This window comes from Camelina sativa, chromosome 12 (assembly GCF_030686135.1).
Source record: "Camelina sativa cultivar CO46 ecotype springtype chromosome 12, ASM3068613v1".
NCBI classification, from domain to species: domain Eukaryota; kingdom Viridiplantae; phylum Streptophyta; class Magnoliopsida; order Brassicales; family Brassicaceae; genus Camelina; species Camelina sativa.
The window spans coordinates 12367685-12388329 of record NC_141891.1 but is presented as its reverse complement, the minus strand read 5'-3'; the positions used below and the strand labels follow the sequence as shown (position 1 = coordinate 12388329).

The 20645-nt window shown below is 34.1% G+C and overlaps 3 protein-coding genes across 3 annotated transcripts; 2 read left to right on the top strand and 1 right to left on the bottom strand.

Annotated features, from left to right (window-relative positions):
- The first annotated feature begins 266 nt into the window (after nucleotides 1-266).
- Nucleotides 267-2320, top strand: LOC147930438 (uncharacterized protein At4g15970-like). The gene is made up of 3 exons (XM_087477501.1): nucleotides 267-618; nucleotides 747-1112; nucleotides 1695-2320. The coding sequence occupies exons 1-3, from the start codon at nucleotides 406-408 to the stop codon at nucleotides 2169-2171; spliced, it is 1056 nt and encodes a 351-aa protein (XP_087333627.1). The 5' UTR covers nucleotides 267-405; the 3' UTR covers nucleotides 2172-2320.
- Nucleotides 2321-4128: 1808 nt separating this feature from the next.
- Nucleotides 4129-4916, bottom strand: LOC104731545 (uncharacterized). The gene has a single exon (XM_010450970.3). The coding sequence runs from the start codon at nucleotides 4797-4799 to the stop codon at nucleotides 4425-4427; it is 375 nt and encodes a 124-aa protein (XP_010449272.1). The 5' UTR covers nucleotides 4800-4916; the 3' UTR covers nucleotides 4129-4424.
- Nucleotides 4917-7302: 2386 nt separating this feature from the next.
- Nucleotides 7303-9248, top strand: LOC104733465 (uncharacterized). Its single transcript, XM_087477543.1, has 2 exons — nucleotides 7303-8665; nucleotides 8957-9248. The coding sequence occupies exon 1, from the start codon at nucleotides 7676-7678 to the stop codon at nucleotides 8483-8485; it is 810 nt and encodes a 269-aa protein (XP_087333669.1). The 5' UTR covers nucleotides 7303-7675; the 3' UTR covers nucleotides 8486-8665; nucleotides 8957-9248.
- The last annotated feature ends 11397 nt before the right edge of the window (nucleotides 9249-20645 follow it).

Below are 20645 nucleotides of genomic sequence, written 5' to 3'. Positions count from 1 at the left end.
TACTACTACCTATATATAATAGGCTAATATTCACAGTTTTAGTACTCCGAATGGCACATTATTCTACCCCTTCTATCTATTTATAAACCAGTTGAGTTTATAATAAAGTGGTGGGCATTCGGGTATCGGGTAATTCGGAATTGGTGTGTGCTCTTAATTTTCTCTACTCTCTCTAATAAAAACAAGAATTGGAAAGTGAGTTGGTAAATAATTCATTCACAAAATATCTTTGCTACAAATAAATAAATAATGCAAATAAGAACAACGACCTTACAAAACTGCCAGTGATGACAGATGACGTTTGCCTTGACCCTATGTACTTAATTATAAGAACCGACAAAAAAAAAAACAGAGAAAAAGAACAAAGACAAACGAGAGAAACGCTTTGAATCCCCTCAAGAACACATGAACTCTTCTTCCCCTTCAAGTTTTCTTGATTTTGGATCTGCGATCGGACAAAAAGAAGTGAAGAGAATCCTGTTCTTGTTTCTAGGTTTAGCGGCCTCATCTCTTCTCATCTACAAAACAGCTTATCCTATTCATCACGAGCTCGGTGTTGACAATCTCAGCTCTCCTCGTCCTTTGCTTGATCACACCTCTTCGTCTTCTCCACAAACAGTGAGTTTATTATTAGTTACCACTATACATTGATATGTATTTGTCTCAATCCATGTTCTGTTTGGAATGGGTTTGATCTCTTTTTTTACTAGTCTTTAACTCAGAAACTTGTTTCTGGCTTCTTTCAGAGAACGAAATCGATCAGTTTTAGGGAAGTTCTAGAGAATGCGTCGACTGAGAATCGAACAGTTATTGTAACTACGTTGAACCAAGCATGGGCAGAGCCGAACTCTCTGTTCGATCTATTTCTTGAGAGTTTTCATATCGGACAAGGAACACAGAAGCTACTTCAACATGTGGTTGTGGTTTGCTTGGATTCCAAGGCATTTGATCGCTGTTCACAACTTCACCCTAATTGCTACTATTTAGAAACCAAAGGGACTGATTTCTCCGGTGAAAAACTCTTTGCTACTCCTGACTACCTCAAAATGATGTGGCGAAGAATCGAGCTTCTCACACAAGTGCTAGAAATGGGATATAACTTCATCTTTACGGTACTCATCTTCATCATCCATTTCAATTTCCTTACTTTAATTTCTTAGCAATCCCTTGAAACAATCTTTGATCAAGAAATTTAATTATCTATGATGCTTAGAAGATGAGTACATTTATGTAAATATGTATTTAAAGCCAAATTATTTTCTTCATATTTACATATAATAAATCGAACAAGGCCCAGTTACACTAAACAGAAAAAGGACAAAAAAAACTTCTTTAGAGAATATCACAAGATTCACAACTAACTTTGTATTCATGCACCAAACCAACCCATGGTGGTCCCTTAATTGAAATGCTCACCATGCTAATTAATGGACTAAAGTTTAAAATTTTCCATTTCGACTGTAATTTTGGTATAAATGTCTTAAATGGTAACAACGCCTAACTTTCACATGTCATAAGAATTATTCTGGAATTATTGGCATTTATTGGGTACCAAACATCATTTTTATAAATAAATAAATTAACATTAAATATAGTAGCATATTCTTCGGCTTGGTGTATATATCTATTTATTTATTTATAAAATGGTGTATATATCTCGGCATGTTATTTATTTAAACCTATTTTTTTTTTAGGATGCAGATATAATGTGGCTTCGAAATCCATTTCCTCGGCTATATCCAGATGGAGATTTCCAAATGGCTTGTGATCGATTCTTCGGTGATCCTAATGACTCAGACAATTGGGTAAATGGAGGCTTCACTTACGTGAAATCAAACCACAGAAGCATCGAGTTCTACAAGTTTTGGTACAAATCACGTCTAGATTATCCAAAGTTACATGACCAAGATGTGTTCAACAAAATCAAACACAAGGCCTTAGTCTCGGAGATTGGAATCCAAATGAGATTCTTTGATACGGTTTACTTTGGTGGGTTTTGTCAGACGAGCAGAGACATAAACTTGGTGTGTACAATGCATGCTAATTGTTGTATTGGATTAGAGAAGAAGCTTCATGATCTTAATCTCGTTCTTGATGACTGGAGAAAGTATTTGTCTTTATCTGAACAAGTTAAGAACACAACTTGGAGTGCTCCGATGAAGTGTACGTGATTTAAAAGAGTCAAGAGTTGGAATCAAAAATATTGGTATGGCCGTATGGGAGAGCTTTGGTTGTTTAATTTGTGTAGATAATAAAACTGTGACAATGGATCTCGTGACTTGTGTTCTAAAGAAATACTACTAATCTTCTTCATCGAACACAACTTGGTCCACATGAATGTTTTTGGGTCAAACATGTACATTTAGACTCCTTCCTAACATCGAGATTCAAATTTGTGATCTTGAGGATCATTCAGTTCAAATAGTTTGAGATTTGGAATCTGCACAAAATGTAAAAATAATATGGTACCAAGTAACAATTTTAATTAGAATAAACTTATAGCAAGAAAATGGTGTGTTAATGCCCGATGAGTGTGTTTTAGTTTAAAGGTCTTCGATCTTTGAATGTTCGACTTAGTTTTGGACCAATTCAATTATGTTGTATACATAATTCACCAATTCAATATGATTTTGTATCACTAATTTCCGTAGGACAAAAAATAAAAGAATCTTGACCTCTGCAAAGGAAAATCTCTTATCTTGATTTTTGTACGAAAAACAAAGCCAATTCATTCAGAATCAGATGAGCCATCACTTTCGCATAAAGTCATATAAAGGCCTGAAAATTGGATCCACAGGTGTACGTTCGGCCCAAAAAGCTTTTAGCCATTTTGTATGTATCCTTTTAAATTTTAGTTACAAACCAGAAATCAGATTCACTGGTTCGACTTTCCGAAAACGTATTCCTTAAGGAAACCGTTCCACTAGCTATATTGAGCCATCAGCCATGAATCAAAAATACGTTGAAATAACTAGCATTATTGTTCTATATGTGTTTCTGCCCGCGTCAAAATTAGGTAGACGAAACGGTTTTTGCTTGAAACTTTGCATTGTAGTTATAATGAAACAAATTGGTGGATATGAGAAGTACTGTATTATATATTTGGTTATTATACCTTGTTTAAGAATACAAAGAAGCTATTTAGTTATCTTGCAAGTCAATATGGTTTCGGCCGGTCTGTAAACCGAATACACTTGTTGAGATTAATTAACATAATTTGGGGGCTTTGTGCTTAATAATTTTAAAATAAATATGTTCGTGTTTGATAAGTTTCTTTCCTGTTTCGAGTGGCTCGCAATTTCATGCGATGTAACATGCGAATATCGTTACCGTCTAATTAAGAACTTGTGTCAAGTAGTCAAAAAAAGAAACCCTAGAAGGAGAAAGACTACGAAACTAGGGTTCGGCGAATTTGTCTCGAGTCGCTAACAAACATGCATCGCCTTCCACTATGCTTACTGCACGGGTTCCCATTTTTATGAATTTTTCTATACAAAATGATAAGTTTTGTTTTTTCTATTCTAAATTTCTAGTCACTGTAATTTTGGTGTTGACAAAAAAAAATCACTGTAATATTAGGTTAATGTAAGTAACAAAAGGTCATGATAATTATCTACATCTACTACTAATCTACTATATACTAAGAGAGATATGCATATTGACGTAAAAGTCCGTAAGTAAAGTTTTCCTTTGTTACACGCTAGTAAAGTTGTAACAGAATAAGATCCCAAACAAAAATAAAAGTTGTAGAAGAAAATGAATAAACCAATTATTAATTATTTTTAACAAAAGGATATAATAATAGAGAAAATATTTGGTCCATCCAATGGGGTTGGTCAAGAAATTACAAAACATTCTATATTAGATTCAGGATTGAAGTTTCAGATTTTCTTTTTTTTTGCTTTTTATAAAATGAAAAATTTTAATGCTACAAACTAAATTATATATGTATTATTATAGAATTGTACTATGTTTCAAAGTTTTTTTTTTTGTTATTGTCGTGTTTAGAAATCAATACGGGCGTGCATAGTCCACCGAAAACCAAAATGAAGTGAGTGACGCTCACGTTGCGTCTGGTTCGTACTTCCTCAAATTGTTTGATTATGAAAGGAACTAATAAAACAATTAAACATTATTACCCAAATATGTATTTAATTTCACTTTTTAGTTTATACTATTCTCACATATGTACACATTACTTCCACCAACGGTAGATTGATAACAAAATACAAGTTTCGGGTTATGATAAAACTTACAAATATATGTTCCATAAAACAAGAATAACTTTCTCCAAAGTCCAAACTAATAGTGATATCATTTTCTTAGTACACGTACTTCAATTAAGAACAACAAATGATAGATTTAAATCTAAGAAACTAAAAAACCAAGCTAACAAAAAAAAAATACCCCCAAATGACAAATCATTAGAATTCATGTGAAGCGGTAGAGAAGGATTCACGTGGAAGTGATGGTTTCTTTTTGATAGTATTAGTAACGTATCTCGAAGAAAATGCATAGAACCGAAAGTAATAATCCTCATCACCGGGAAGTGAACCACACGCGCCTTCGTCGAAGTTGAGTGAATAGCTCATTGGATCGTACCGGCATTGCAACGATCTCCCTTGTCTCCGAGCCGTCGTAGCCAGCAACAACTTCCCTTTTCTCTTCAGTTTTCTGATGAGTCTCACAAGGCACGTGACGCAGCAGTTAGGCGGCGGAGTTGGGACCTCGGACTTCTTCTTAGTAACGGTGGTTGTGGCGGCGGTCTTGCCGTCAGGTATATGTCGGGAAAATGCCATTTAAGTGACTGTCGGACAGACGAGAGAGAGAGAGTGAGTGAGTGAGGAGTGAGTGTGTGTGTGTGTGTGTGTGTGTGTGTGTGGTGTGTTGAGTGTTATGAATTATGATGAAGAGAATCTAACTTATAGTCTGACAGGCGTATGTCTATATTTATAAGTAAGTTTATACAATCAAAATTATATGTTATTATATACTTAAAGATAAAGACATTATACTCACTTTTGACCCAAACAAACTAAGACATTATACTCACTTTTATATCATTGCTACTTGTTTTAGCAAATTAAGATATCTTCAAGTCTTTAACCAAGTAGAAGACATAGTCAATTATTTTCTGTATATTGATCAAAACTAGATAACTATAGGTATATTTACTTGACGACTATATGAACCCACTATATATTCTAGCATAATAAAACATTATCCATAAATCTATTTATAGATAAGGTAGACATGTATTTACAAGAGTTATGTTATATATTTAAACCCAAAAAATGCGTTATGTTATATCATCGAAGTTCCATTCTTTATGTATATCTATTGATTAGTCAATAGATTATGGTAGGTACACAGTGCACATGGCTAGGAATCAAACACATGAAGCTGAGTCAAGAGTTCGTCTTCTTCACCATCTTTTTCCTTCTCATATCTCTCCACTTTTGTCTATCTATTGATTTATTTATGTCGATTGCATTGGCCCATTGTTTTTGATGGTTGGTTTATTAATTAAATCATTTAGTCGTTAACCGTATAATTTGTGTTTGTGCGGGCAGCCGGGCACAAATGGATATTCAAGGTTTAACGAAAAAGAAAAAAAAAAAAAAAAAAGTAACCGGCCCATGTGAACGTTACACACATGACATATCATATCTATGCCTAGCCTTGCATAGAAATATACGCCCGTTGGTGTCTAAGACTAAAAACAAAGAAATATATGCCCATTATATATACTTAAAGTGTGGAAAATCTCTTACCCAAGTCCATACTAATTTAGAATCTGAAAAACTAATCACAACACAAATGTTTTTACACTTATAGATGTTTATAATGGTTTAAAGATGATTAAAATTATAGTGATAAACTTGAAATCTGTCTCCTAAGTTTATGATGATCTTCTGATATAGTGGATCAACAATCAAAAGCTACCTCTAATAGATAAAAAGTGGATGACCGTGAGTTAGTATATAATATGAACTCTTTTTGATTACAGTGTAAGGACTTCATAGTAACTATATTTATACGATGTAATCCATTGTGGATCTATAGATAATAAGTGTATTTTACTTTTTACATAATTACGAGTTCCACGATATATATGGTTGAAATTATTCATGTATGAACATTCCTGTAAAAAACCAACCCTCTTTATAGTGTTGTTGTAAAAAATGTTATATATCTTATCGATAAATATATCATTTTATCATACGGAAACTTCAAATGACATAGATCGCGCACATGTCCACATTGACGTAAATAAATAAAAACCAAACATGATGAGATCTACCACGTATATATGTGCACAGTGCTCATAAAGCAGGATGAGTTTGATTAGTATCCGTTGTAAAATAAAATATTAGTTATTGTAACATCTGCGAACCGAAATCTCGGTTTAGGGGTTGCATCGGTTGATGCAAAGTTGATTTTCTGCGTTTTGACTTAAGTTAAACGCTGCGTTTTGAGTTAAAGAAAACCCTTAACTCGAGTGTTTTGTTTCTTTCGACGAGTTTAGCCGTTTTTGAGAGAAAAGAAGAGAGAAAAAGATTTATAAGTGTTCTTGGTAAAATATAAATATGATATTTGGACCAAAAGTAAAGTACATATCATTATAAACTATAGTCTTCAACCCTGATCAAGTCATCATTGACGAAAAAGTATATACATAATTACATTAACATATAGACTTAGTGTGTAAAGCACGTGATCAGCAGTTTTAGCAGGCCCATCATTCGAAACATCAAACATGTTAATAAGAAATTAAACATAGATCCGTGAATTCATACGTTCACTAGTTTGAACTTTTTTGGGAATAATAATAGCGTTCCCGTGATAACAAAATATAAAGTGTTCCCTATATATACACATTTAAAGTGTTCCCTATATATACTTTTTAGCAAAATACTCTTAAATTTCCTAATTAATTACAGCTCTATATCATTGTATTAATTTTAAAAACAATTAACTGAATAATAATTAGATATGTTATCATTTTCACACAAATTTAATAGTAAAGCAAAATCTCACTAAAATTTATTACAAAAATACAAGCCAAAATAATATTGATTTCTTAAAATTAATATAAATATTGATTTCTTAAATTCATTATAAGTAAAATATTCTAAAAAGATAATAAAAACATATCAATTAATATAAAATTAATTAAAATAAAGAACATATAACTTATTAAACATATAACTTTAATGGGATCTTAAATCACATCCCGTTAGCTAAGAGATTATTTACATCCCATAAACTTTACTGTATACTCTTAGAAATCTCTAGCATTTATGTTGATTGATACGCTCTCATGTATATATGTTTGTATATTCATCTATCAATAACATACATAAATTGATTCCATATTATGTTCCTTTCATGGTATCAGAGCTAGAAACACAAATTTTTTAAGTTTTCTATTTTTTTCTTTCATTTGATCATGGCTGGTACGAATCCCCCGAACCCGACGAACATGAACTCGACCAACACGAACTCGACCAACACGAACTCGATGAACCCGAACTCGACGAACTCGAATCAAGCCACTGTGGAGGTACGACGTACAATATATCCATATGACTTGACTGCTGCCGACAACCCTGGAGCTGTGATATCCCATCTGCTGTTGAAAGAGATGAACTAAGAAGAATGAGCGCGTGGTATGAAGACGGCGCTTTCTTCTCGAAAAAAATTCGGTTTTCTTGATGGATCTATTGGTCGACCGGAAGAAGGATCACCCGATCTTGATGACTGGTGGAAGATTCAGGCGTTGATGATCTCCTGGATCCGGATGACCATTGATCATGTGTTGCGTTCCAACATTTCTCACTGGGACGTTGCCAAGGATTTATGGGAACACTTGAAGAAGCGGTTTTCAGTTACTAATGGTTTCTGTATTCAGCAACTCAAAGCGGAACTAGCTTCCGGCAAGCAACGAGGGCTTACCATAGAGAGTTACTATGGTAAGTTGAACCGGATTTGGGATAGCATGACTAATCACAGGCCACTGTGTGTCTGCAAATGTGGGAAGTGTGAGTGCAATCTTACCACTTTACAGGAGCTCGATCGAGAGGAAGACAAGGTCCATAATTTTCTTTCTGGTATTGATGAACCTTTTAACACGGTGAGATCGACTCTGGTTTCTCGTGTGCCGATTCAACCTTTGGAGGTAGTGTATAATGTTGTTCGTCAAGAGGAAGATTTGAGAAACAATGTTAAAAAGGAGGATAATCCCGCTGAAATCACTGCATATGCAGTACAACAACAAGGTCGTGTTTCTACGTCTATCCGTGTTGACGATGCGATACCTGTGTGTACCCACTGCCATCGTAGTGGTCATTCCTCTGATCGTTGTTTTCTGTCGTTGGCTACCCTGAGTGGTGGGGTGATCGCCCAAGGAGCCGCACGGTACAAGGAAGGAGTCGTGGTGGTTATGTTGGTGTTCTGTCGGGTGGACGAGGTCGTAACATGACGTATGCGAATGTTGTTCATGTGCCTCCCATGCACCCTCAGGAACGTGCCAATTACATAATCACCAACAAAGACCGCAATGGGGTCAGTGGTCTTGATGACAAGCAGTGGGAGCGTCTTATGAAGCTTTTCAATGCTAGCGGCAATGGTGCAGCAAGCTCCAGTCATGAAAAAGTTTTGGGTACGTATTCCGCTCCCTCTTGGGTATTAGACACCGGGGCTTCTCATCATTTGACGGGTAACTATGATATACTCCCGAATGTGCAAAGTATGGAGCATGTGCTGGTTATTTTGGCAGATGCGAGGGAGAGAATATCTTGTAAAGAAGGAACGGTTGTTTTAGGATCCAATATGCTTTTGAAATCTGTTTTTTTATGTTCAAGAATTTCAGTCTGATCTCATTTCCTTGGGCCAGCTCATGGATGAGAATAGATGTATAGTACAGATGGCTGATCAGTTTCTTGTGGTCCAGGACCGTGCTTCGAGGATGCTGATTGGTGCGGGTAAACGAGATTGTGGAACCTTTCGCTTTTGTAGAACGGAGTTGGAAGCGTTCGTGACGGATAAGGATGTGAACGCGTACGAGTTGTGGCACAATAGGATGGGTCATCCGTCTCCAAAAGTTGTTGGTTCTCTTCCAAATATTTCTGTTTCTATTGTTTCTGAATTATCGAATAAGGTGTGTGATGTATGCTTGCATGCCAAGCAAACAAGATCTTCTTTTCCCATTAGTGAGAATAAAACATCATTTGTTTTTGAGCTTCTTCACTGTGATCTTTGGGGACCATATCGCACTCCTTCTTCCTCGGGTGCTTGATATTTTCTTACCGTCGTCGATGATTTTTCCAAAAGTGTGTGGATTTATCTTCAACAAGACAAAACCGAAACATCAACAAATCTGAAAAGTTTGATTTCTTTGGCTGAACGACAATTTCAAAAACAAGTTAAACGTATTCGAAGCGATAACGGAATAGAGTTTACAAGTATGGGTAGTTATTTTCGCTCACAAGGGATCATTCATGAAACTTCTTGTGTGGGCACACCACAGCAAAAAGGTAGAGTTGAAAGAAAGCATCGACATATATTAAATGTTGCTCGTGCTTTGCGTTTTCAGTCGAGCTTGCCAATAACCTTTTGGGGAGAGTGTATCTTGATTGCTGGTTAGTTGATAAATCGAACTCCTAGTTCGGTGCTTAATGGAGTCACGCCATATGAGAAGTTACATGGTGCACCTCCAACTTACGATCATCTGAAGGTGTTTGGCAGTCTTTGCTATGCACAAAATCAGACACACAGAGGAGATAAGTTTGCACCAAGAAATCGAAAGTGTGTATTCGTTGGGTATCCCTATGGCAAAAATGCATGGAGGTTATATGATCTTTACAAACAAGAATTTTTTGTCTCAAGGGATGAGGTTTTCAGTGAAACAGAGTTTCCTTATGCAACTCATGTTCTCGCAACTAATATAGACGAGGAAGACGTTGAGTTATGGGCCACAAGCTTACTGGGCCCAATAGTAGAAGAACCAACAAGGCTTGTCGGTCCATTAAGCAATTCAAACCCAGTTGATGATGTTTCTTCTCCAGTCCCGATACTTTCACCATCCGATCAATCTATGTCGCCCTCAACTCCGACGTCGTCATCCTCTGCCACTCCGACCTCCTCCTCACCATCTTCCGGCCCGTCGTTCCGTCTGAACCTTCGACACCATCTCCGGTCGTCACTTCTTCGTCCTCTCCTTCGGCTTCTACCGATGATGACGAAGTTCAGCAGCCCGTCGCTTTGTTGAATTACGGTGAGGCCTCCGACCGAGAAATCCACCACCAAAGTTGCAGGACTATAAAACGTACACTGCACAAACACGGCTTCTGGGTAATTCTGTTTTTCTTTATCCAATTTTGAATTATGTGGGATCTACTCGTTTTTCTTCGACGCATCGAGCATATTTGGTTGCGATAACTGTTGCGGCTGAACCCAAGACATACAAACAACCATCACAAAGCAAAGTGTGGAACAAGGCTATGTGGTCTGAAATAGATGCTCTAGAAGAAAATGAAACTTGGATGATTGAAGATTTGCCACCTGGTAAGAAAGCGATTGGATCAAAATGGGTTTACAAAATTAAACAAAATTCTGATGGTTCAATTGAACGATACAAGGCACGCTTGGTGGCTCTTGGAAATAAACAGGTTGAGGGTGTTGATTACGGAGAAACGTTTGCACCAGTGGCACGAATGCAAACAGTCCGAATGCTTTTACAAGTCGCTGTTGGAAACAATTGGCCTGTGCATCATATGGACATGCACAATGCTTTCCTTCATGGCAATCTTGTTGAGGAAGTCTACATGAAGCCTCCGCCTGGTTATTTTACAAATGATGAGACCAAAGTTTGTAGATTACGCAAGTCCTTGTATGGTTTGAAGCAAGCTCCTAGATGTTGGTTTCCAAATTAACAAAGGCTTTGCGTGAGTATGGTTTTCTCCAATCTCTCTCTGATAACTCCTTATTTTCATTTGATAAGGGTGGTATACGGATCAATATTTTGATTTACGTTGACGACATGATTATCTCAAGTAACTCTGATGAGGCCTTACATCTTTAAAAAAGGCCATCTGGCTTCTTATTTCAAGATGAAAGACCTTGGTCGTTTGAATTATTTTCTGGGTATTGAGGTCTCACGCAGCATCAAGGGTTTTTATTAGAATCAGCGGAAGTACACTTTGGAGCTTCTCGATGAGGCAAGTTTGTTAGGCTGTAAACCAGTGGAATTTCCTCTGGAACAGAATCATAAACTAGGTCTCTCCACCTCACCTTTGCTTCCTCATCCCGATCAGTATCGTCGTCTCGCTGGGAAGTTGATATATCTAGCAGCTACGCGGCCAGATTTAGCATATTGTGTACATGTTTTAGCAAGGTTCATTAAAGCTCCTAGACATGATCATTGGCATGCGGCTTTGAGAGTTCTTCACTATTTGAAAGGCAACCCCGGTCAAGGTATTCTATTACGCGCTCAGAAAAATTTTCAAATGACCGGTTGGTGTGACTCTGATTGGTCTGGATGTCCTCTTTCTCGTCGATCTGTTAGTGGTTATTTTGTTCAAGTTGGTGATTCTCCAATATCTTGGAAGACAAAGAAGCAAGACACAATGAGTATGTCATCCATAGAAGCAGAATATAGAGCAATGGCATTCATCACCAAAAGAACTTCTTTGGCTAAAACACATTCTTCGTGATCTTGGGGTTAATCACAATCAGCCGATGCATCTTTGATGTAAGAACGGGAGCTGAATTACCGGCTGTAGCAGTGGCTGAAGTAATACGTGACAGACTTCTTGATGTACAACATGAAGAACTTCCCGATAGACTGTCTGAAGTACTTTTTGGAGAGAACCAGCTTTTACCAGTTAAGGAGAACAATTATATCCTTCTGATATGTGCAAGAATCAGAAACAATCATACTTTGGAGCTGTCCACTGGAAATAGAAGTGATGCGGACATTCAACGAGCCAGAAGATCACATCGTTGGAGTAGGACAGTTGCACTCTTTTTCCTTTATCTAGGGTTTTTCCCAATGGGTTTACCTAGAAAGGTTATTAATGAGGCAACCTCCTTCCACATGTCTTCCTACACATGTTTTAAGGAGGAAGATCAAAGAAAGCCATCCTTGTTTCGAGCTAGTTCAAGACATGGTTCAGGGAGCCTTTTCGCAAGTCAATTAACACTCAAAATGGATCTTTCCATAAATGGCTCAAGCCAAAGCATCCCTTGGCGTCCTGGAGAGCTTCTACATCATTTGGAGACTTCACCAAACATCTTAGGATGCACCCCACCTCACTTGACAAGGCCAATCAAATCAAAGTGCAACTTTCCTTATTTGGATCTGTTTGTCTTTATGACACAACGGCCTTTTCCTTATCCAGTGTTGCGCCTTTGTGAGACTCTCAAGACCATCCAAAAGCTTCCTAGAATGAATCTAGACGTCCCAAGAAACCACAACTTCGGCCCCAAGTTATCAAGACTCAAGGTGCATCACAACTTTCCAGATTTGGCCGATATTCTCATTCAATTCTCAAAGACCATAATTATCATTAATTATGGAGATTTCTTTCTTATTTTAGCATATAGATGTTGTACTTGAGCCTCTATATAAGCTCTATCACGTTTTACTTTTCAACACACGTTTTTTGAATTATTAATTATGGAGATTTCTTTCTTATTTCAGCATATAGATGTTGTACTTGAGCCTCTATATAAGCTCTATCACGTTTTACTTTTCAACACACGATTTTTGAATAATAAGAAATTTCAGTTGCTTCAACACTTTGTGTTTTGAATCAAATCTTTGTTCCTGCGAGTTCTAGGTAGTTTGTTGAATCAATCAGCTTAGGTTACGTGCAGAGTCTCTGATCTTTGCGAGGAATAGCCCTTTGATCATATTCTCTTGCCCTTGGTGTTGTGGAATCAGCATCAAACCGATTACTCTCCATCAGATCGCTTCCACCCAAGCTTCTAAGTCTTTGAGTCCGTGATTCTTGTCTTGGTGGATTCCGAGACTTGTATCAATCTCTGCTGTGACAGTATATCAGCAATCTACATTGCTACGAATCCCGTTTTTCATGAACGGACGAAACACATTGAATATGATTGCCATTTCATCCGAGATGAAATTCAGAAAGGTGTTCTTCTACCAATCCATGTTTCCAGCATCTCTCAGCTAGCGAACATTTTCACCAAACCACTTGGTCAACCAGCGTTCGAAGGATTTCGTTCTAAACTGGGCATTTAAATCTCAGAAATCACATCCCGTATGTTTAGCTAGGAGATTAATTACTTCCCATAAACTTTACTATATATTCTTAGAAATCTCTAGCATTTACGTTGATTGATACGCTCTCATGTATATATGTTTGTATATTCCTCTATCAATAACATACAAAAATCGATTCCATACTCTGTTCCTTTCAAACTTATTAACATAATCATATAAAAACAAAATATTATTTTTTATGTTAGTATTATTACCATAATAATTTAAATAACAAGGTTTCAATAGTTATTAAAATAGATTATAAAAAGAAGTATATTACCCCTGAAATATCTCTATCTCATTAAAAAAAATTAATTCCCAATAAATATAGATTTATATTTATTCATAAATAAATATAAAAATGATAAAAAATTAGGGCATATCATGATGTGTGATTATTTTATTATTATTATTATTTTTTTTGTCAACCATTGGACCACAACTGGCCGGTCCATTAGCCAAATTCCTACATTCGTAGGAACCGGGACTCGATCCCGGGTGTGATGATACCTACCACAAATGGACTTACCTCCTGCCACTGCACTAAGGTCACTTCACAATGTGTGATTATTTATATATATCTAAGTATGTAAACTAATTAATCTCAACATTTAGTGTGATTATTTATTAAAAAATAGAAATATTGATACCCGAATAGGAATATTCGTTCTAATTGTATATTCATTTATGTGCTATTAAAAATGAATTAGACAATAACCCTTATCATTATAAATAAACTTAGTACCCAAAAAAAATCATAATATATTTAAAATGAGTGTTATTAGATTATACAAAATTGTTATAGTTACTTGACAAACCATAAATTTGAATTTGAATTTTAAAACACACAGAAATATATATTGCCATAAATTGTAACATTTTATAAATATTTTCTTTACCACGTTCACATATTTCACAGGTGAAATGTATTCTTACACGAATACATTGATTTTGGAATTTCATTAATTTTTTCATAATGGCTTTTTTGGTAATAATCTGTCATTTATAGAAAATATTAACAAATAGACTACCTCAAAAGATTTAAATAGAATCAAAAATATTAAAGCAATAAATTAGATTTTCTTCAAAAAATTTAGTTTAGAATCCGATTGTTACTAACATATAATAAAATTGAATAGCTAAACTACCGAGTAATTTAGTATATGTTGTTATGGTTACATAAGAAACATGCAAAATTATTATGATTACAAAATAAAACATAAGAAGATATGAATTTGATTTTTAAACCACACAAAAGATATGTTGCAATAAATAGTAACATTTTATCAATATTTTCTCTACCATAAAAGCTCTTACACATTCAAAGATTTCACGGGTGAAACATATTTTTTACACGAAAAAACACAGATTTGAATAAATAAATAAAAAACTTAAGTTACATATTATGTTTGACACAAACATATATTGGTTTTATGATAATAATTTTACTTATAATAATTTTCTTTAAATCGATTATGTGCGGGTTGTTACCTAGTATTATCTATATATATAAAGTTACATTTCCTCACTCATGGTGCTGCCACATCAGCAACTCATTCTTTAAATTTTTGGGCCTATTCTAAAACACTTATCCACTAAGCAATTTCTAATTTGTTTGTTCATAACACTTAAAAAGCCCATATTAAACTCAAATGTTTTACTTCTTCTTTCTAATTTTTAATTTTGACCCAAAAAAACCCACAAATAATCCTCTAACTCTCATACCAATATATTAAAAAGGTCCCCAATATTTTTTTTTGTTAAAGGGCCTTCTTAAATTAAATATAAGCTAAAGTTTACAGAGAATCAGACAAGAACCAAGGATACCAGCAGAAACAAAAGAGAAAAAGAAAGAAAGAGTGAGTGAAAACATACTCGCTAAAGCGCAGCAGTAACAAAGAAAACAGAGAACCCGCTGAGAGTTAAATCAAACCCGGTGAGAGGTAAATCAAAGTGACGACCAGAACAACTCCAGATCCTCCCCGTGCTTTGTAGCCAGATTTCGGAGGGCTGTAGCCTTGCTCTTGACCACTAAACAGATTCTTCGGATAAGGCTGGCTATTTGCAAATTGCATTAACTGCTCCATCCCGGCTCTGAACTCTTCTGTAAAATTTCCCGTCACCTCATCGATCCTCTTGTACATCCACTCTCGAAAATTACTATAATTGTAACTTCCTGACATTATTAGAAATCTCTATGATCTCGTTTTTTTTTTTCTTGTGTGGCTTTGTGTTCTTGTGAGTGAGTAAAACGATTGGTGAGCTCAGTTTATATAGGCATATTTAGCGACTAAAAAGTGACTATATTACGTAGTCACCAAAGGGGATCTTAAATCACATCCCGTATGTTTAGCTAGGAGATTAATTACTTCCCATAAACTTTACTATATATTCTTAGAAATCTCTAGCATTTACGTTGATTGATACGCTCTCATGTATATATGTTTGTATATTCCTCTATCAATAACATACAAAAATCGATTCCATACTCTGTTCCTTTCAAACTTATTAACATAATCATATAAAAACAAAATATTATTTTTTATGTTAGTATTATTACCATAATAATTTAAATAACAAGGTTTCAATAGTTATTAAAATAGATTATAAAAAGAAGTATATTACCCCTGAAATATCTCTATCTCATTAAAAAAAAATTAATTCCCAATAAATATAGATTTATATTTATTCATAAATAAATATAAAAATGATAAAAAATTAGGGCATATCATGATGTGTGATTATTTTATTATTATTATTATTTTTTTTGTCAACCATTGGACCACAACTGGCCGGTCTATTAGCCAAATTCCTACATTCGTAGGAACCGGGACTCGATCCCGGGTGTGATGATACCTACTACAAATGGACTTACCTCCTGCCACTGCACTAAGGTCACTTCACAATGTGTGATTATTTATATATATCTAAGTATGTAAACTAATTAATCTCAACATTTAGTGTGATTATTTATTAAAAAATAGAAATATTGATACCCGAATAGGAATATTCGTTCTAATTGTATATTCATTTATGTGCTATTAAAAATGAATTAGACAATAACCCTTATCATTATAAATAAACTTAGTACCCAAAAAAATCATAATATATTTAAAATGAGTGTTATTAGATTATACAAAATTGTTATAGTTACTTGACAAACCATAAATTTAAATTTGAATTTTAAAACACACAGAAATATATATTGCCATAAATTGTAACATTTTATAAATATTTTCTTTACCACGTTCACATATTTCACAGGTGAAATGTATTCTTACACGAATACATTGATTTTGGAATTTCATTAATTTTTTCATAATGGTTTTTTTGGTAATAATCTGTCATTTATAGAAAATATTAACAAATAGACTACCTCAAAAGATTTAAATAGAATCAAAAATATTAAAGCAATAAATTAGATTTTCTTCAAAAAATTTAGTTTAGAATCCGATTGTTACTAACATATAATAAAATTGAATAGCTAAACTACCGAGTAATTTAGTATATGTTGTTATGGTTACATAAGAAACATGCAAAATTGTTATGATTACAAAATAAAACATAAGAAGATATGAATTTGATTTTTAAACCACACAAAAGATATGTTGCAATAAATAGTAACATTTTATCAATATTTTCTCTACCATAAAAGCTCTTACACATTCAAAGATTTCACGGGTGAAACATATTTTTTACACGAAAAAACACAGATTTGAATAAATAAATAAAAAACTTAAGTTACATATTATGTTTGACACAAACATATATTGGTTTTATGATAATAATTTTACTTATAATAATTTTCTTTAAATCGATTATGTGCGGGTTGTTACCTAGTATTATCTATATATATAAAGTTACATTTCCTCACTCATGGTGCTGCCACATCAGCAACTCATTCTTTAAATTTTTGGGCCTATTCTAAAACACTTATCCACTAAGCAATTTCTAATTTGTTTGTTCATAACACTTAAAAAGCCCATATTAAACTCAAATGTTTTACTTCTTCTTTCTAATTTTTAATTTTGACCCAAAAAAACCCACAAATAATCCTCTAACTCTCAGACCAATATATTAAAAAGGTCCCCAATATTTTTTTTTGTTAAAGGGCCTTCTTAAATTAAATATAAGCTAAAGTTTACAGAGAATCAGATAAGAACCAAGGATACCAGCAGAAACAAAAGAGAAAAAGAAAGAAAGAGTGAGTGAAAACATACTCGCTAAAGCGCAGCAGTAACAAAGAAACAAAGAAAACAGAGAACCCGCTGAGAGTTAAATCAAACCCGGTGAGAGGTAAATCAAAGTGACGACCAGAACAACTCCAGATCCTCCCCGTGCTTTGTAGCCAGATTTTGGAGGGCTGTAGCCTTGCTCTTGACCACTAAACAGATTCTTCGGATAAGGCTGGCTATTTGCAAATTGCATTAACTGCTCCATCCCGGCTCTGAACTCTTCTGTAAAATTTCCCGTCACCTCATCGATCCTCTTGTACATCCACTCTCAAAAATGACTATAATTGTAACTTCCTGACATTATTAGAAATCTCTATGATCTCGTTTTTTTTTTTCTTGTGTGGCTTTGTGTTCTTGTGAGTGAGTAAAACGATTGGTGAGCTCAGTTTATATAGGCATATTTAGCGACTAAAAAGTGACTATATTACGTAGTCACCAAAGGGGATCTTAAATCACATCCCGTATGTTTAGCTAGGAGATTAATTACTTCCCATAAACTTTACTATATATTCTTAGAAATCTCTAGCATTTACGTTGATTGATACGCTCTCATGTATATATGTTTGTATATTCCTCTATCAATAACATACAAAAATCGATTCCATACTCTGTTCCTTTCAAACTTATTAACATAATCATATAAAAACAAAATATTATTTTTTATGTTAGTATTATTACCATAATAATTTAAATAACAAGGTTTCAATAGTTATTAAAATAGATTATAAAAAGAAGTATATTACCCCTGAAATATCTCTATCTCATTAAAAAAAAATTAATTCCAAATAAATATAGATTTATATTTATTCATAAATAAATATAAAAATGATAAAAAATTAGGGCATATCATGATGTGTGATTATTTTATTATTATTATTATTTTTTTTGTCAACCATTGGACCACAACTGGCCGGTCTATTAGCCAAATTCCTACATTCGTAGGAACCGGGACTCGATCCCGGGTGTGATGATACCTACCACAAATGGACTTACCTCCTGCCACTGCACTAAGGTCACTTCACAATGTGTGATTATTTATATATATCTAAGTATGTAAACTAATTAATCTCAACATTTAGTGTGATTATTTATTAAAAAATAGAAATATTGATACCCGAATAGGAATATTCGTTCTAATTGTATATTCATTTATGTGCTATTAAAAATGAATTAGACAATAACCCTTATCATTATAAATAAACTTAGTACCCAAAAAAATCATAATATATTTAAAATGAGTGTTATTAGATTATACAAAATTGTTATAGTTACTTGACAAACCATAAATTTAAATTTGAATTTTAAAACACACAGAAATATATATTGCCATAAATTGTAACATTTTATAAATATTTTCTTTACCACGTTCACATATTTCACAGGTGAAATGTATTCTTACACGAATACATTGATTTTGGAATTTCATTAATTTTTTCATAATGGCTTTTTGGTAATAATCTGTCATTTATAGAAAATATTAACAAATAGACTACCTCAAAAGATTTAAATAGAATCAAAAATATTAAAGCAATAAATTAGATTTTCTTCAAAAAATTTAGTTTAGAATCCGATTGTTACTAACATATAATAAAATTGAATAGCTAAACTACCGAGTAATTTAGTATATGTTGTTATGGTTACATAAGAAACATGCAAAATTGTTATGATTACAAAATAAAACATAAGATATGAATTTGATTTTTAAACCACACAAAAGATATGTTGCAATAAATAGTAACATTTTATCAATATTTTCTCTACCATAAAAGCTCTTACACATTCAAAGATTTCACGGGTGAAACATATTTTTTACACGAAAAAACACAGATTTGAATAAATAAATAAAAAACTTAAGTTACATATTATGTTTGACACAAACATATATTGGTTTTATGATAATAATTTTACTTATAATAATTTTCTTTAAATCGATTATGTGCGGGTTGTTACCTAGTATTATCTATATATATAAAGTTACATTTCCTCACTCATGGTGCTGCCACATCAGCAACTCATTCTTTAAATTTTTGGGCCTATTCTAAAACACTTATCCACTAAGCAATTTCTAATTTGTTTGTTCATAACACTTAAAAAGCCCATATTAAACTCAAATGTTTTACTTCTTCTTTCTAATTTTTAATTTTGACCCAAAAAAACCCACAAATAATCCTCTAACTCTCAGACCAATATATTAAAAAGGTCCCCAATATTTTTTTTTGTTAAAGGGCCTTCTTAAATTAAATATAAGCTAAAGTTTACAGAGAATCAGACAAGAACCAAGGATACCAGCAGAAACAAAAGAGAAAAAGAAAGAAAGAGTGAGTGAAAACATACTCGCTAAAGCGCAGCAGTAACAAAGAAACAAAGAAAACAGAGAACCCGCTGAGAGTTAAATCAAACCCGGTGAGAGGTAAATCAAAGTGACGACCAGAACAACTCCAGATCCTCCCCGTGCTTTGTAGCCAGATTTCGGAGGGCTGTAGCCTTGCTCTTGACCACTAAACAGATTCTTCGGATAAGGCTGGTTATTTGCAAATTGCATTAACTGCTCCATCCCGGCTCTGAACTCTTCTGTAAAATTTCCCGTCACCTCATCGATCCTCTTGTACATCCACTCTCGAAAATTACTATAATTGTAACTTCCTGACATTATTAGAAATCTCTATGATCTCGTTTTTTTTTTCTTGTGTGGCTTTGTGTTCTTGTGAGTGAGTAAAACGATTGGTGAGCTCAGTTTATATAGGTATATTTAGCGACTAAAAAGTGACTATATTACGTAGTCACCAAATATAGGTACACCTACTCCGAATGCTAAAAACGTGTTTTTATACCAACTTTTAGCGACTATTTTGCGACTAATTTTTGCGACCCGCCGAAAATGTCGCAAAATAGTCGCTAAATTAACGACTACACAAACAACTACCTCTTAGTCGCTAATTAGCGACTATGTTGCGACTAAGCTTTGCGACTCGCCGTAACTGTCGCAAAATAGTCGCCATTTAGCGACTAAAATAGTGACAAAATCGTTTAGTCGTTAATTAGCGACTAAATAGTGACTATGTTTGATTAGTCATAAAACAGTCGCAAATTAGTAGGTAAATGGTCGCTAAATTTAACGA

Coding starts and splice junctions, on each gene's coding strand:
- LOC147930438 (XM_087477501.1), top strand. CDS start 406: ATGAACTCTTCTTCCCCTTCAAGTTTTCTTGATTTTGGATCTGCGATC. Junction 619..746: donor CTTCGTCTTCTCCACAAACA/GTGAGTTTATTA, acceptor GGCTTCTTTCAG/AGAACGAAATCGATCAGTTT. Junction 1,113..1,694: donor GATATAACTTCATCTTTACG/GTACTCATCTTC, acceptor TTTTTTTTTTAG/GATGCAGATATAATGTGGCT.
- LOC104731545 (XM_010450970.3), bottom strand. CDS start 4,799: ATGGCATTTTCCCGACATATACCTGACGGCAAGACCGCCGCCACAACC.
- LOC104733465 (XM_087477543.1), top strand. CDS start 7,676: ATGAAGACGGCGCTTTCTTCTCGAAAAAAATTCGGTTTTCTTGATGGA.